Source organism: Pseudophryne corroboree, chromosome 4 (assembly GCF_028390025.1).
Source record: "Pseudophryne corroboree isolate aPseCor3 chromosome 4, aPseCor3.hap2, whole genome shotgun sequence".
NCBI classification, from domain to species: Eukaryota; Metazoa; Chordata; class Amphibia; order Anura; family Myobatrachidae; genus Pseudophryne; species Pseudophryne corroboree.
In genome coordinates, this window is record NC_086447.1 from 579,244,171 (window position 1) to 579,261,504 (window position 17,334).

Sequence of the window (17,334 nt, forward strand, 5' to 3'; positions counted from 1 at the left end):
CAGCAAATAAGTGTTCAGATTAAATTAGGGATACACACAAATTGGTATTATTATATATGTGGGTCATTTTAAGTCACTTAAAAAAAAAAAAAAAAAAAGATTACTCCCAAAAGCAAGCCTAAAAACGTGTCCAACTGATAAAGCACCCCAATATACCTGTCCTATACCTTGTGTCTCATCATCATTTTGCACTTTCACCCAAAAAATGACATGTCCTTATTGGCCAATTTAAAAATCATTTTAACACTTCTAAGTGCCTAAATAGGGATTTTCCACAGCTTTTCACTTGCTCAGAGTTGGTGAAAAGAAATTCTCAATAAAACCTATGGAGAATTATCGCTGGCAGATAATTGAATAGGTCAGTTTTCACGAATAGCTATAAAAGCCCTTTTTTCATGTGAAAACGGGTAATTACAGCCAATTGCATATCCCCCTTAATGTTTGTTCCCTATGAATTGATAGGCTACCATTTAATTCATATTGCGTTGCCAAACAAAATGGATGCCTCTCATGTAAGAACACGATAAGTGCATTTTAATGCAACAGGCACATAGTTAATCATTTTGTCTTTTGATGTGTTCAGATAGCAGCATTTATCCTGGCATTAAAACTCTACAATTTTGCTACTCAAGTTAGTTACATTTGAGTTAAACTGGAAGCTGCTCAGTCAAATTAGCCTCTCAGGTGCTGAAAGGGAGGGGTTGTTCCAATCTAGAAAGATACACAAAACAGATTTTTCCCAAGAACACCAAGGGGCATTAGCAATAAGGTTTGAAAAAGTACATTGTAGTAGAACATTAAGAGATCTTTGTAACATATATTTGCAAAGATATGGTAAGCCTCTAAGTCACACATCAAGGCTTCTCTGATACTGGAGGTCCCTACACTGCATGATAACAGTACCCACTCTGGCCCATATAATTGTCTACAGTAAGGCTACATGATAATAGCACATACAAAAGGAGTCATCCCTAGCTCCCCCAAATGGCACTAAAGGAACCAGCATTCTCTCCAAATGCAGGTCCCATCTATGCCTCCCTAAACTAAAGTTGCATGTAACCAAGATCTCTGAATTATCTACTACCATGTAGTTTATCAAATTTTTCTGTTAATGCACCTTGGTGTGCCGGTAAAAATCTGTTTTGTTTATCTTTCTAGTTTGCTACATTTTAGCAATGTGCTTTTTGTACAACTACTATTACTACTACATAGCAGTCACTAGAGCCTACAAAATTTAATTTATTAATCAGATTACCTGCATTTTATGTATTTATAGGTCTATTTTCACTAGGTAGCTCCAAAATACCACACAGTTTAGGGTTGTTTCCTCCATCTTCAATCTGAAACTATGGGAGAAAACTGAATTTCCTGAGGAAATCCTGAGCTGGGTGGGTAAAACTATATATTCCTTTATTACGCACACACTTTTTAGTAGAGGAATGACAGGAAACCATGATTCTTTACACCACGCCATGTGATTCAGAATTACTTTTGCCAGTAATTTTAGTCATTTCCTAATTTAAAGGTTGAACAGAAGGAAACAATGGAATCTGGATAAGGGTTAGTTATATTTCAATAACTTGACAAGTTGTATTTAAAGAAAGTATTACTGAGAGAGAGGGTTGATGAATCTCAATTGCTGCTTTGATATGCAGTTGATAGGTCAGAAATTGATGTGTCAGGCTGGTGGCGGTGTGATGGTGTGGGGAATGTTTTTTCTTGTGCATTGTTTAAACGCCACAGCCTACCAATGTGCATCCCTTTATGGACACAGTCTACCCTTTTCTAATGGCTACTTCCAGTCCTGGTCACAAAGCACACCTCATCTCAAGCCATTCTTGCAATCAGGACAATGTGTACAGTACAGATGTGTCCTCTTACATTTTTGCTGCAGTCACGCTAAACAGCCCTTCAAGTCGTGTCATGCCGTTTCAGGACTCGGTAGTACCAAGCGCCTTTTTGTGGTCCCCCCCCCCCCCCCCCCCCTGCCAAGATGATGCAAAAAATTTTCTCACTTAAGTTGCTAAACTATTTCTAAACTCCTAAGTATCAGGGAGGGACTGCAGCAGATGTCTCTGATATCTGTTACAGTCCCTACATCTCTGACAGCAAAGCAGCACCCATAGGTGTGGGGGCTGCTAGGCTGTCAGATTTACCAAGCGTTGGAATGCGGCAATAGCTGCTGTAGCCTGCAGGCGACACTATAAGGAAATTACTGGGAGAGCATTCCATAGTAGCCCTTCCTAGCAATAGGAAGTGTGGTCAGAAGAACTCCGTGCACAGTAGTGCTGCGAGGTCCTGAACAGGGGTGGATTTAGGGGTGAGGGCTGCCCTAGGCACAACAGTAACCCCTGCTCCCAGCCTGCCTAATTTTATTACTTTTATTGATTGGTTATAAGCCCTCATTTGATGATAGCCACTTTAATAGAATAATAAAGAAAATTCACATACTATGACATTTATTTATTTATTTATTTTTTAAATTATGTATCCATATTTACGAAGTAGGACCGTTTACAGGGGCAGTGTGCGCATGTCCTACCCATTTACACTCCATTCAGGATGGCATATGGTACAGTACAGTGGATATATTTTGCAGTTACTGGTACTTTTTGGGCTGACAGTGCCAACACAAGCATCCAAGTGCCGCCCCTAGGCATGTGCCTCACGTACCTAATGGGAAATTCGCCACAGGCCCTAATGGAGAAGTGCAGTGATTGCTTTAGGAGCAGCGACTATATACAATAGAGACCTATAGTCCTAATAGAGCAGTGTTATAATGGGCTACATTCTACTGTAGACACAGTGGATCACTTCTATGGATCACTTCCAGTAGCCACAGTGCCTGTTCAGTGTAGGAATCTAGCAGGAGGCTATCTCAGTCCCTATTTTAATTCAGATTTGAACATATACATTGTAATACAAGTAACATCTTATTTCTGGTTACTTACAGCATCTAGTTGGCTTGCTTCTTGAGGTTTTCTATGATTAGGTGACAAGGCAGAACCTTGTTCCTCTGCATCAGTTTCTGGCACATGGAAGCACCTGGGCATTATTCCTGCATCACAGTCCCAGCCGTAGCTGCATCCCAGCTTGTCATTTGCTCTCTGGACAGGTGGATCAGCTGTGCTGTATTCTGTTCTGTCGGGTCAATTCTATGTAACACAAGTAGCACGCACCTGAAGACTCAGTATGGTGGCACATGACCATGTAACATAGGACAAGTCCTAAGTCGTCTTTCTTATGTGTGGGTCCATTATACAGAGCACAGGTCTGTGGGTCCATTATACAGAGCACAGGTCTGATCTGCAGGAAATCGTCTGGTTGTGGAACTGTGTGGCATAGATAGATTTACAAAAAACCAAAATATAAAATTATCTCATCTATAGTACATCTATATAGAAACGCCTCCTCTCCATCTCCTCTCTCCATCTTCACTCTGGAATATAGTCTTTCCCAGAGGCATATATTCTGATGTTGTTAATGTATTTGTGATTAGGCCTTCGGTTCCTCTTCTTCCTCTGAAGGTGCTTGTTTCTTATCTCCTACACATGCTTATTTGGGTACGAGGGCCAATAAAGGCATATTTGTCTGGGTCTTCAAGCTTAAGTTTTTTTGCAGCCGGGGAACCCTCAATAGGTTCTTCACCAGAATCGATATCTCCACTCTCCAACTGTCACTACCAAACAGTGATGGATGGCGGTTACTGGTCATTAAACACCTGAATGCTGTCTGTGACCTCACTAGTGACTTCCTAGGGACCGGAGACATATTCTCCTGCTTAGTAGGCAATAACAGCAGCAAGCTCCCATGGTGATACCTTATACCAGTTGCCCACCTGCTATAAGATTAATGGTGGTACACAAACCCATCCTGGAAGCCATGTTTGTCCAGTACTGCCTGCACAGGCCACTGCTAGCCTGGCTATTAGAGTACTCAGGATTGTATTTATAGAATTGTATTACACAGAAACATATACACATGGTTTAGGGTTGCCACCTTTTTTATTTTTATTTCACAGGCACTGGGTATGACCGGGGGAGTGACCAGTACAGCAGTAAGAGTACAACCATTTAATTTGTCAGACAGAACCCTCCTCATGCATCAGTCCCCCTCAAGGCGGTACATATGCCAGTGCCCCATAATGTATCTTTATATATATATATGGCCTCACAGGCCCCACTGTACCTCTATATGTGCCAGACAGAGCCTCTTTTAATGATATCAGACCTCCTTTTGTCCATACATATGCCAGTGCCTTGTAATGCATCTTTTATATGGCATCACAACCCATTGTGCCACTATATATGCCAGAGAGAGCTTCTTTATATACATCAGACCCGCTCATGGCTGTACATGTGCCAATGCCCCATAATACATATTTATATGGCATCACAGGTCCATTCTACCCCTATATATGCCAGACACAGACTCTTTATATGCACCAGACCCCCTCATGGCTGTACATGTACCAGTGCCCCGTAATGCATCTTTATATGGCACTAGCTGTTCTACCCGTTCTTCACATGGGACTTTCTGATTTTCACGGTTGTACATATAAATGAGTGTTAATAATTTGGTAAATCTATAGAGATGTAAATTTGAGACCTCTTAAAGTAAGTAAATATTAAGCCATGGTTCTTGGCGTTACCCGAGGATCACCCGTAGCAGATACGGTAAAAAGTGACAGGACCATTTTTGTAGTTTAGTCATATAATATTTACTTTGGAATCATGTCAACATGTACTATTGCCATTGTTCATACAGAAATAATAAAATTGTATTCACTTTAGTGGGTTGGAATAATCCTTGACCTTTTTATATAGTGATTTTTTTTACTTCAAATATTTAGATAGAATAAATATTAATGGACATTATCAACTTCTCAAAATATATTTTTGATTTGTATAGTTTTGATTTTTTTTTTTTTTTTTTTAATGAAGTTGAGTATGTTCCTCGAGCTGGCAGACGTTACTACCACAGCGAATGCCTATACAAAACCTCTGGTCGAATTGGTAGCTCCACGAGGAGATAACATTATGTTTTTACCAATGTCTTCAAGTGATGGATCGAACAATAATATTTGTTATTATCACTGTAAATAGTCATGTAACAGATCCCTTTTTATCTTGTTAGAACATGATTGCCACATTAAATAATCTCTTTAAATACTCCAACACAGCTGAGAGTTGTTTTCACTGCCAAGGCTATGCAGCCAGGACATGCCCCAACAATACAGCACATGGTCCTTTTTACACAACATCTACTGCTACCCAAGGTCTTCTTTCACAGACTTACGTTCTGGCTGCACCTGCAGTGCCTGGGAGCAGCCACGGTCCTTGGGCTTTACAATGATCATTAGTCTTTCCATGAAGATATTTATTGTGACATGTTCTGATCTAAAGGAAGAAAACTAGACAGGTTAAAAGTTTACATTTATTCTATTGATATTCAAAAGAAAGGTTAATTGTTAATGGGATAATATAGACTGTGAGTGATATATATATCTCCTAGCAGGGATAATTAATGGCACTCGAGAGGCAAGTTTGAATAGAAGAAAACTTGTCTTGCTGTTCTTCTATTCAAGTTTGCCCCTCGAGTGCCATTATTTATCCCTACTTGGAGAGAGATGCTACATTTGGATTGGGGCACAGAGGCTAGTATTTTGGCTAGTATTTTGGTTATCATGGAGTGCCGGCTGACACGGGGGTGTGTGTGTGTGTGTGTGTGTGTGTGTGTGTGTGTGTGTGTATATATATATATATATATATGTGTGTGTAGACTTTTTCACTAAATTAATCTTCTGTTAACTTTGAGTGGAAATCCATTGTGATAGAAATGTTATTATGCTTAAGCCCCTAAATCGCTTTATTTCAAAATCTTTTACATTATTTGGTGCTATTAAAAGTATCTTATAATTAATTCTGCTTATCTTAGACATGTTTGCTAACTTTATCAATATTCCCTCCAGGAGTTCCTGTGAATAGTAAATTTACTAAAGTGTGTATCAGATTCTACTTATCATTAATCTAGCACGTTCTAGACGATTATAGCTATAATCTGATTGGTTGCTATAAGCAACAGCTCCACTTCTATAAAACCTGCACTTCAGTAAATATACCCCCTAGAGGGCACTTTCACATGAGAGGTGTGAAATTGATGGCATTGTGCGGTGAGGGCTGGGGCCATGATGGCTCATTTCATGAGTTTAATATTCATAAACTGGTCTGCACTTCCAAGATGGTGGGAGAACTCCCCAAAATTCTGTAGTCCAGACACATTCCGGAAGGGCAGGGGCAATATGATCTGAGGTTATAACTACAAATATCTGATTTCATTTCAAAAAATATATATTTAAAATATGTTCATGTATATAAAACCTAACTGATTAATTAGATTGTGTGTGCATACCTTGCAGCTCTGTCTCAGATGGCTTTTCTGCTAGAAGCATGAACAATTTTGTAGCGAAGTTGAATAGACGGGTGACTTGTCATATGCATTGTTCCTGAAGTGGATTTCCTGGCCTGTGTACTAAATTACTATAGTATATGACCTTTGGAAGCATTAACAGCTTTCTGAAGGCAGAACGCAGGTGATAAGTGCTGCCTAGAGTATGGATAAGAAGAACCCAGCCATGTAATTAGGTGACATGCTCCTAAAGCATGCGTACGTTTCATAGAGATGCAGCTTAGCTGTGCAGCATATATGGAGTCGCGTGTATGTGCTATGCATAGAGCTTTGCAAAAAGAGTCTGCCAAATACTTTAGATGGTTTTGTGCATGTCAAAGAGAATTTATTTGTGCACTTAAGTATTACTTCCTGGTGATATAAGCACTGTATATTATTCTGGTGATCTTGTGTCAGTTCAGTTAAAACTGTCAGTTTATTTTCAGAAAATATATTAACACAAATTAAATTTGTTTGTTAAGTTAAATTATCTTTGCAAAGGATTGTGCTTTTGGCTGGATGTGTGTAATTGCTATTCCCGACTTCTCCTTAAAAACTCTTTGTTATGGGTTCCACTCATAAATTGCTATTTGGCAAACGTCTATGCAATGTGCGGTGTGCCGAGTTTTGCTTGCAATTGACTCTGTCCTTTGTTCACTGTTTATAGGATGGTTCACTGGGGAACATTGATGACCTCGCTGAACAGTACACTGATTACTATAACACCTGCTTCACAGACGTGTGCGAGAGGATGGAGGAGCTGCGCAAGCGTCATGTTTCCCAGGATCTTGATGTGGTAAGTCAGCTCTAATTTATTTTACACTTAGAACCACATTGTGATATAGAAGAGTTTGTTTGAAAAAATAGTTCTGTCATCATTTTCTATTTTCTAAAAACAGTTTGCAATGTGTGTGTTTCCAGTAGTGAACAGTAAATTATAGACAATGTAAACGGTGATCCTTTATTAAAGCTGGAACTGACAAATTACAATGACCACTCCATTTATTATTTATTATTTATATTTATTCCATTTATTATTATTTATTATTTATTATTATTATTATTATTATTATTATTATTATTATTTGTAACAAAGAGGGGCTATGCTATAACAAGTACATAAGCAATTCAGTCTAATACTCCTTTTCCACCTGGGTAACTTTTTCACAGTAGCTTGAAACCCCGTTCACATTGCAGGCTAGATCCAGGTTAGTGGCGGGTTTTCCCTGGGTCGGTGCTTGGAGATGACATCATCTGTAAGCACTTGTGATCCAACTCTCCATAGGCTTGGTACAGGGTTGAATGATCTCTCCTGGTTATCAGTAAGTAGCTGTTGCGTAGACGGGATCCGGACTGAAGGTCGACACTGTCTAGGTCGACCACTATAGGTCGACAGTCACTAGGTCGACATGTGCTAGGTCGACAGGTCTAAAGGTCGACATGAGTTTTTCACTTTTTTTTTCTTTTTTCATACTTAACGATCCACGTGGACTACGATTGGAACGGTAATCTGTGCCGAGCTAAATGGTAGCGGAGCGAAGGCACCATGCCCGAAGCATGGCGAGCCATGCGAGGGGACGCGGTGCACTAATTGGGGTTCCCGGTCACTCTACGAAGAAAACGACACCCAAAAAAAACTAAACCTCATGTCGACCTTTAGACATGTCGACCTAGCACATGTCGACCTAGAAACCCTGTCGACCTTCCATCCATGTCGACCTAGTGACTGTCGACCTATAGTGGTCGACCTAAACATTGTCGACCTGGATACTGTCGATTTGATGAACCACACCCGCGTAGACTATTAGGCAGTGAATGTAAAGCTGCAAGGTATGTGTTTTACATTAGGTAAGTCTGCTATTTTGGTATATGAAGTCAACATAGGAAATATTTTTCAATAGTCTGAGGTTCTTTTGTTATTAACTTATATGACGTCTTTGCTGTCAAGTGATTTTGTATTAGTGTACTGAAATCTCCGCTTATCTATGTTGGAGAATTACAACTTAAATGTTATTCAGAATTGCTGTGATTGACTTGAACTTGGAATGTATATCTTATGAGATTGTCTGTCAGAGTACAGTATGTGCATATCAGTATTTTGCAGTACTAGCCTTTCTTATTGGAGAAGGAAGAATACATTGCTGAATACATTTATGAAAGGAGATTTCAGTTTTCAGCTTTATAGAGAGAGCCATTTGTTCAGACATTAGAATTGTAATTAAGCTCATGCTCGTCTTAGGGATGATTTGTTATTACAACCTGTTCTGCCGCATTCACATTTGGAAGCTGGAGATAATGCCTCAGGCTGCCCGCTCCTTAGAGCACAGAAACACAGTCACAGATAACTGAAATAAAAGAACTCTATAAATCATGATAGGCCAGGCCTGATTTATCGTTCACTTAATGGAAGATAGCAAGTGATCTAGTTGGCTGTCGTATGTGCTCTTATGAGTGCTACATTGTAGTCCGAGTGCTGGAGATGGCTGTATATGGTACAAAACAATACATTGTTATCTCATGAGCTGACTGCAATTTAGTACTGGTGAATGTTTCTGTGTTCAGAACAAGGTTTGAAAATTAGGCAATGAAATAGCTGAATATACAAACTAAAAATCCAGAAGGGCATATATTAGAATTAAGGCACTTGGAGGTTCTGAAATGAGACCTGAGGTACCCAAACTTGCCAGCACTTAATACGGTGTAAAGTAGGAGAGAGTGATTTTTCGGAAAGCCACAATATTTCAGATGACTACTGATACAAAGGGCGATATTCAATTGTTTTTCTTGCTGGCAACCAGTAGAAGTTATGCGATCGTTTCTATGTTTTGGCATGATCGGCTGTCAGTGCTGGCATTTCAGCTCGCACCCCCCAGGGGTGGCAAGCTGAAATTACCGAAAAGTAACCCATTTTAGTGTTCAGACTTGTGATTTAATAAGAAACAATTAAATATGCCCCCACCCAATCTCCGTCACTTTAGAAGGGTGATCCGGAGGGGTGTGGTATGGAAGGTAGATAGTAACTAGGTCGACAGTGTCTAGGTTGACCACTATTGGTCGACAGGGTATCTAGGTCGACATGGTCTAGGTCGACAGGTGGAAAGGTCGACATGAGTTTTTTTATGCGGGGGTTTGTGTCGTTTTCTTCGTAGAGTGACCAGGAACCCCAATTAGTGCACTGTGTCCCCTCGCATGGCTCGCTTCGCTCGCCATGCTTCGGGCAAGATGCCTCGCTCCGCTACCGCTGCGCTTGGCACAGATTACCGTTCTCAATTGTAGTCCACGTGGATCGTTAAGTATGAAAAGGTTAAAAAAAGGGGAAAAAATCGTGAAATCGTCGACCTTTTGACCTGTTGACCTAGTAACTGTCGACCAATAGTGGTCGACCTAGAGACCGGATTCCGATCCAGAGTAATAAACAACTGAATATTGATATGTCCGATTCATTTATTTTGATAGTGGTCACAGGGAGAAAAAAGTATTTAAGTGCGTACAGGACCTTTAAAGTCCAAAAACAAGTTTACCATATTCCTTACTTCCTGCCAGAATGGTATGCATTTGCGACATCTCTAACTTAATCTTTGTATGAAGAAATTAGCCTTTCACATAGAAATCCCTCCAGCAGACATTTGGAATATCAACTTATAATTTATGTAAATGAAGGGAATGTAATACCAGCAATATAATAAAGTGTAGATTATCTCTTTTATGTATAAGCAGCGTAACTGCTTTGTGATTCAGAAATTAGTACTTAATGTATAAAAATACTTTCTGAACAAATATTAATACACCATTAGATAAATATTAGATAAACTCCATTCGTTAAATCAGATGGGAAACTGGGGTTACTGCACCTACAGTATAAAGAGGTCCTGTCAGCTACACGCAATGTATGCATCCATTTTGTGGACTGTACAGTATACAGTTTAGCATGATTCTAATAAGCAGTGCCATCACTGATGGGTCTATCCAACTAGTATTGATAGAAACCAACTAATATTCATGAGGTTCTGTTTCACAGAGAATCAATAGGCGACATTTCTCATACGTATTATGTCTTATATAGATATCTATTATTAATAGTAATTATCTCTGCAAATTTGCTAATCTATGATTAAGGGGTATATGCAATTGCGGTCGAATTCCCGAAATTGGCGAAAAACGGGACTTTTTCGCCCCCAAAAAAAATCGTCAATGCAATTCAGTACTTTCCGTCAAAAAAACGGACTTTCAAAATTCGACTTTTGAAATTCGACTTTTGTCAAATTCGACTTTTCTGCAATGATACAAGTGCTGCAATTCGACCAAAGTATATTCAATTGAAGTTTGGAAATTCGACAACAGTGCTTTTAGACAGTAAATTCGTCATTTTCAATCCGCCACACTTTGGTGGGTGAAACTAATAAAAAAAAATTTAAAACATGTTTTTTTTGGTGTTTTTTTTATTGGTAATAGCATATCTATTTATATTAGAAGGGATTAGGTACTTGGTCTGTCTTTTTTGGAGGCACAAGTATTTTTTAAATATTTTTTAAAATAATATACATATATATATATATATATTTTTTTTTTTAGATGGAATGGTAAAATCCCGGTAAAAAATGGCGTGGGGTCCCCCCTCCAAAGCATAACCAGCCTCGGGCTCTTCGAGCCGGTCCTGGTTCTAAAAATCCGGGGGGGAAAAATGACAGGGGATCCCCCGTATTTTTAAAACCAGCACCGGGCTCTGCGCCTGGTGCAAAAAATACGGGGGACAAAAAGAGTAGGGGTCCCCCGTATTTTATACACCAGCATCGGGCTCCACTAGCTGGACAGATAATGCCACAGCCGGGGGTCACTTTTATACAGCGCCCTGCGGCCGTGGCATTAAATATCCAACTAGTCACCTCTGGCCGGGGTACCCTGGGGGAGTGGGGACCCCTTCAATCAAGGGGTCCCCCCCCCAGCCACCCAAGGGCCAGGGGTGAAGCATGTAGATGCGATCTCCCGATCAGACAGCTACAGGAGCTTTTTAAGCCCTTTATCGGCCAACGCTCCTGCATACACACCTATGCGATTGTCTGCCGCAGCATAAGTTACACTATAGATTTGGCTTCCGGATGCAGTGTTATCCAAAACAGCTGTTCTTCCCATTCGCAACAAAAATAATGACCTGCGCTTGATAATGCATGAACACAATTGAAAAGCACTGATGGGAGCAAAGCAACGTGTGTAGTCAGAGTTAATGGAGGGCACTTAACTGGTAATCCATTTAAATTGTCTGTTGAGGGAATGCTCCTTTTTATATGTAAATAAAAATATAGAAACACATAATTGTGATGTCTAGGCTTTATTCAGCTGCGATAATACTGAAATAGTGAAAGTATTACATTGCTGGGGAATAATTTATTTCTGCCAGTTCACTTCTAATATGCTTAGTGCCAAATGCTGCTAGTTATCCACTAATGTAATTTGCTCAGCATGAGTTACATTTTTATTTACACTTACATATTTATTGGAAGCTATTACAGTATACTTTAGCACAGCATTGCTGACTGTAAGATTTACCATAATTGCTGTGTTGATTTTTGCATACCGATACTTTAGTTCAACTTTCCAAGGTATCAATTCCGTTAATTTGATTGTTCTGTTTTTGTTGATTTAAGTATTATTTAGTGTCGTCGTTAATTTTTTTTTCATAAAGGAAAATGTAGCAGTGCATGGAGCGGAATAGGTGAAATGGAAAGATTATCTTTCCTATTATAAACAAGAATTAATGTCTGTGGCTGTGCAAGCTCTCAACAGTGCATATTATCAAGTCACAGGCTGCCAAACCCCACAATGGCTACACCTCAAACCCTCAGACAGTGTGGCGATACTCTGCATGTATATAGTTAATTGATGGCTTTAAACCTGAGAGCCCTGTCTTAGATGTATATAATGTTGGCACACAGCATAATATGTCAGCATGTCTGTTACATAAAGGACTCCAAACCAGTGACTCAGACTGTGCACTCTGCACTTGCTAAGTCGCTGTGTGAATATGCCTGTTTATAACATTGGTATGTGACCAGTACTATGCTTGACAGAATTAGTGCAGTATAAACTCCTCAGATATTTCTCATATAACAGATTATACACAGAAATAGTGGCTTTAGTTAGCTTTTCAAAGTATTATAATTCAGGGAAGCCAGTGTGTGTGTCTTAAAAGTGGGAAAATTAAATATTTTTATTATTATCTTTACGGGTGGTAGTCATGTGACCGCCGGTCGGCTGACCGACAGTCACATGACCTCCTCCGTGAGCCCGATGGTTGGCATGCCGACCAACAGGGACTATTTCCACTCGTGGGTGTCCACGACACCCATAGAATGGGAATAGAACCCGTGGCGACCGCAGGTCGTCACCGAGCCCGCAGCGTGGCGAGCGCAGCGAGCCCGCAAGGGGCTTGCTGCACTCGCCCCTCCCCGCCGGGATCCCGGCGTCGGTATGCTGCCGGGATCCCGGCGTCGGTAAGGTGACCGGTGGTCAGGAGACCGCCGGTCACCCGTACTACACCCTATCTTTACACCAACATCACTCATGCACGATACATGGTCAGCATTGGATAAATAACATTATAATAAATGTTTATTACCAGTTATTTATATAGTGCACACACATTCCGCATCGCTTTACAGAGAATATTTGTCCCTGCCCTGCTTACACTGTATTCCCTATCGCGTGCACACAAACATATTCATGCTAGGGTTAATTTTGTTGGGAGCCAGTTAACCTACCAGTATCATTGTGAATTGTGGGAGGAAACCAGAGAACCCGGAGGAAACCCACACAAGCACAGGGATAATACACACTCCACACAGGTAGGGATGTGGTGGGATTCGAACCCATGGCCTCCATACTGCCCATAAAATAAATATGAGGTGTGTGCAATAAGTTTCCAGATGTACAGTGCTTAGGTATATGAGACACAATCTGCCTGTCTGGTTGTTAACTGCAATTTCTAACTAAAGTTCTTGTGAAATGTCAAAGCACAGAACCGCATACCCTCCAACATGACCCGTTCCATTAGGTACAAAATGCTCTGTTCCTTGACTTCTTTGCCAGTGGCAGTTACAGAGGTGAGGCTGCAGCACAGTCCAAAATTCAAATAGGGGAGCCATAGGCATCTCATTGGGATCCATTTGCTTGACACTCCACGAAAAGCTTGGCCTGAGCAAGGTTTCTGCACTATGGGTGCCCCATCAGATGACGCAAGAACAGAAGGAGGCTCAGGTGACTTGGTGCTGCAACATGCTGGCCAAGTTCGATAATGGTTGCTCAAACCCTGTCTGAGGGATCATCCATGGCGATGACTACTGGATCTACAGTTTTTTACCCAGAGACCAAACAGTCGGCCCAGTGGACCCCAGATGGAGGAGTGCCGTCACAGAAGTTCAGACATGAGCGCAGCATGGGCCAAACAAATGGGAGCTGTTTTTGTGACTAAAACTGGTCATGCAGCTATTGTACCACTTGTGCAAAAGCGCACCCTCACTGGGGACTGGTATGCCAACCAGTGCTTGCTGCAAGTGATGGAAGCCATTTCCAGGCACCGACCAAGAACTTTTTGCTTGTGGTGCCCATCTCCATCACAATAATGCACCTGCCCACAGGTCCATGAAAGTGGTGTATTTAGTGGCCCATGAACGTATCCAGTATCTTGGTACAAGTCCAGACCTGGCCTACTCCAATCTGCAAGTTCTAAAACCCCTCTCCTATCAATACAACACCTCAACATACCTGTCCCACATTTTACCCATTATTAAGCTTTTTAGGGGAAATTACCTGAAAACTGACGTGTTTATTGGCCAAATTACGCAATTTCAACCCCTTTAAGACCATGATTATTCAATATTCATTTGGTGGAGTGTACCAGAGGTTGTGCACTGTGGGCCTGATTCTGATTTGGAAGTGAAGCAAAAAAGAAAACAAACTAGTAACTGTGCATCTGGGCAAAGCCATGTTGCACTGCAGGTTGGATAGATCTAAAATGTGCAGAGAGATTTTTTTCTGGGTTGGGTGTGTCCAGAGACGGACCGGGGGCTGAAAACGGCCTGGCATGTGCATGCCAGGGCTGTACACGGCGCGTCCAGGGGGAGCGCGGGCACTAAAGAAGGGAGTGTACTGCGAGTCAGGTGCAGACAGCGGGGGAGTGTCCAGAACAGAGAACCGGAGGCTGCGCTGCGCGCGGCCTTCCTGCCTCTCTGCCTGACAGGACCAGCCCATCGGCCCTTCTGGCATTTGCCAGAAGTACCAGATGGGCAGTCCGGCCCCGGGTGTGTCCAAACTGAAATATAAATTGCAGTGTAAAAATAATGCTGTCTAACATTTGTGGGCTACATGCAAAAGCAGCTAGTATTTACCCTGAAGAGAAAAAATATTAATGTATTTGCTTTCTATGCATTGCAACATGGTTTTTCTTTTTTGCTTTTATTTCAAAATCAGAATCAGGCCCTGTGTCTTGAAATTTTTACCTTTTAAAATAAAGTTATTTTTCCTACCTTTTCACTTGCTAAGGGGGTGCGCAAAAAAACCCCATATGAATTTCCTTAGAAAATGTTTTTCAAGTTTTGGATTTTATTGCAAATGTGATGAGCGGTGCGAATTTGCAGTGAGAACGGCTCGCAGGACCCAACTCACACCTAATTGAATTGACCGCTATGTACCGTATATATATATCATAGCATTGCATCCTGGGAGACTGTACAGTTACAGATCAGTTTATGAACTAAGCTGAATAAAATACTCCCATAATTATGTGATTTTGATGATCTTCTTAAACTATAACTATAAGAACTACCTTGCTGGCTATAACTTCACATTTGTTAGTTATACCTAGGGGCGTATTAACAGAGGAGGAGGACCATATGCAACCTCCTCCTATGCACTTGGCAGCGCTATATAGAGTCTGAGCACTTGAGGGTCACAAACACTATTGCACATGGGCAAATCTCCAGGGAAATGGCACGGTGGCCATTTTCCCAGAGATTTCCTTACTGCGCAAGTGCAAAACTCTGAGAAAATGCCTACTACGCCATTTACCTGGAGATTTGTAGAGAGATACTGCTGCCAGTGGGGGACTCTGTACCCATTTTTTCAATACTCACCTCTCCAGAGTATGCAGTGTGCAGTATGCAGCCCGTGCACCCACACACTTAACCCATTTTAGATCCGCCACTGGGGTGGTATTCGTGTGACCGACGGTCAGCAGACCGACGGTCACATGACCTTCCCCCAAAATCCCGCCCCCTCACTATCCCAACGGTCGGCATGCCGACCAACAGGGACGATTTCCACTCGTGGGTGTCCACGACACCCATAGAGTGGGAATAGAACCCGTGGCAAACGCAGCTTGGCGAGCATAGCAAGCACGCAAGGGGCTTGCTGCATTCTCCCCTCCCCATCGGGATCCCAGCGTCAGTATACTGACCGGTGGTCAGGAGACCATTGGTCACCCATACCATACCCCGCCACTGGTTATACCAGTCTATGGGGTATATGCAATTGTGGTCGAATTCCCGAAATTGTCGAATTTCGGGTCATTTTCGACCAAAAAAAAAAATTCCCCTATGCAATCCAGTGCTTTCCGACCAAAAAACGGACTTTCAAAATTCGACTTTTTGAAATTCGAATTTTTGCAAATTCGACTTTTCTGCAATGATACAAGTGCTGCAATTCGACCAAAGCATATTCAATTCAAGTTTTGAAATTCGACAGCAGTGCTTTTAGACAGCAAATTCGTCATTTTCAATCCGCCACACTTTGGAGGGTGAAAACAAATAAAAAAATTTTAAACATGTTTTTTTTGGTGTTTTTTTTTTTTGGGAATAGCAGATCTATTTATATTAGAAGGGATTAGGTACTTTTTTTTTTTTTTTTGGGAGGCACAAATATTATTTATATATTTTTTAAAATATTATTTTTTATTTTTTTATTTTTTTTTATGCTGGAAGGGTAAAATCATAAAAAAAAATGGCGTGGGGTCCCCCCTCCAAAGCATAACCAGCCTCGGGCTCATTGAGCTGGTCCTGGTTCTAAAAATGCGGGGAAAAAATTGACAGGGGATCCCCCGTATTTTTAAAACCAGCACCGGGCTCTGCGCCTGGTGCTGGTGCCAAAAATACGGGGGACAAAAAGAGTAGGGGTCCCCCGTATTTTTAACACCAGCATCGGGCTCCACTAGCTGGACAGATAATGCCACAGCCGGGGGTCACTTTTATGCCGTGCCCTGCGGCCGTGGCATCAAATATCCAACTAGTCACCCCTGGCCGGGGTACCCTGGGGGAGTGGGGACCCCTTCAATCAAGGGGTCCCCCCCCCCAGCCACCCAAGGGCCAGGGGTGAAGCCCGAGGCTGTCCCCCCCCCCATCCAATGGGCTGCGGATGGGGGGGCTGATAGCCTTTGTGATAATAAAAAGATATTGTTTTTTCCAATAGTACTACAAGTCCCAGCAAGCCTCCCCCGCAAGCTGGTACTTGGAGAACCACAAGTACCAGCATGCGGGAGAAAAACGGGCCCGCTGGTACCTGTAGTACTACTGGGGAAAAAATACCCAAATAAAAACAGGACACACACACCGTCGACAGTAAAACTTTATTTCATACGTCGACACACACATACTTACCTATGTTCACACGCCGACATCGGTCCTCTTCTCCATGTAGAATCCACGGATACCTGTAAAGAAAAGTTCAAAATACTCACCTCAACCATGGTCCAGAGATAAATCCACGGACTTGGCAAAATAAGAAAACGCAAATACCCGCACCAAAAACGGACTGAAAGGGGTCCCATGCTGACACATGGGACACCTTTCCACGAATGAGACCTGTCAGTGACAGCTGTCACTGACAGGTCTCTAAGCCAAT

The 17,334-nt window shown here is 41.6% G+C and overlaps 1 protein-coding gene across 4 annotated transcripts in view; it reads left to right on the forward strand.

Annotated features, from left to right (window-relative positions):
* Positions 1–17,334, forward strand: part of SASH1 (SAM and SH3 domain containing 1) — a 329,209-nt gene that overhangs the window by 15,466 nt on the left and 296,409 nt on the right. For all 4 annotated transcript variants that reach the window (XM_063917499.1, XM_063917500.1, XM_063917501.1 and 1 more), the window contains exon 2: positions 7,115–7,243. In XM_063917499.1, coding sequence (XP_063773569.1) covers positions 7,115–7,243 — 129 coding nt within the window. The remainder of the gene's footprint in view (positions 1–7,114; positions 7,244–17,334) is intronic.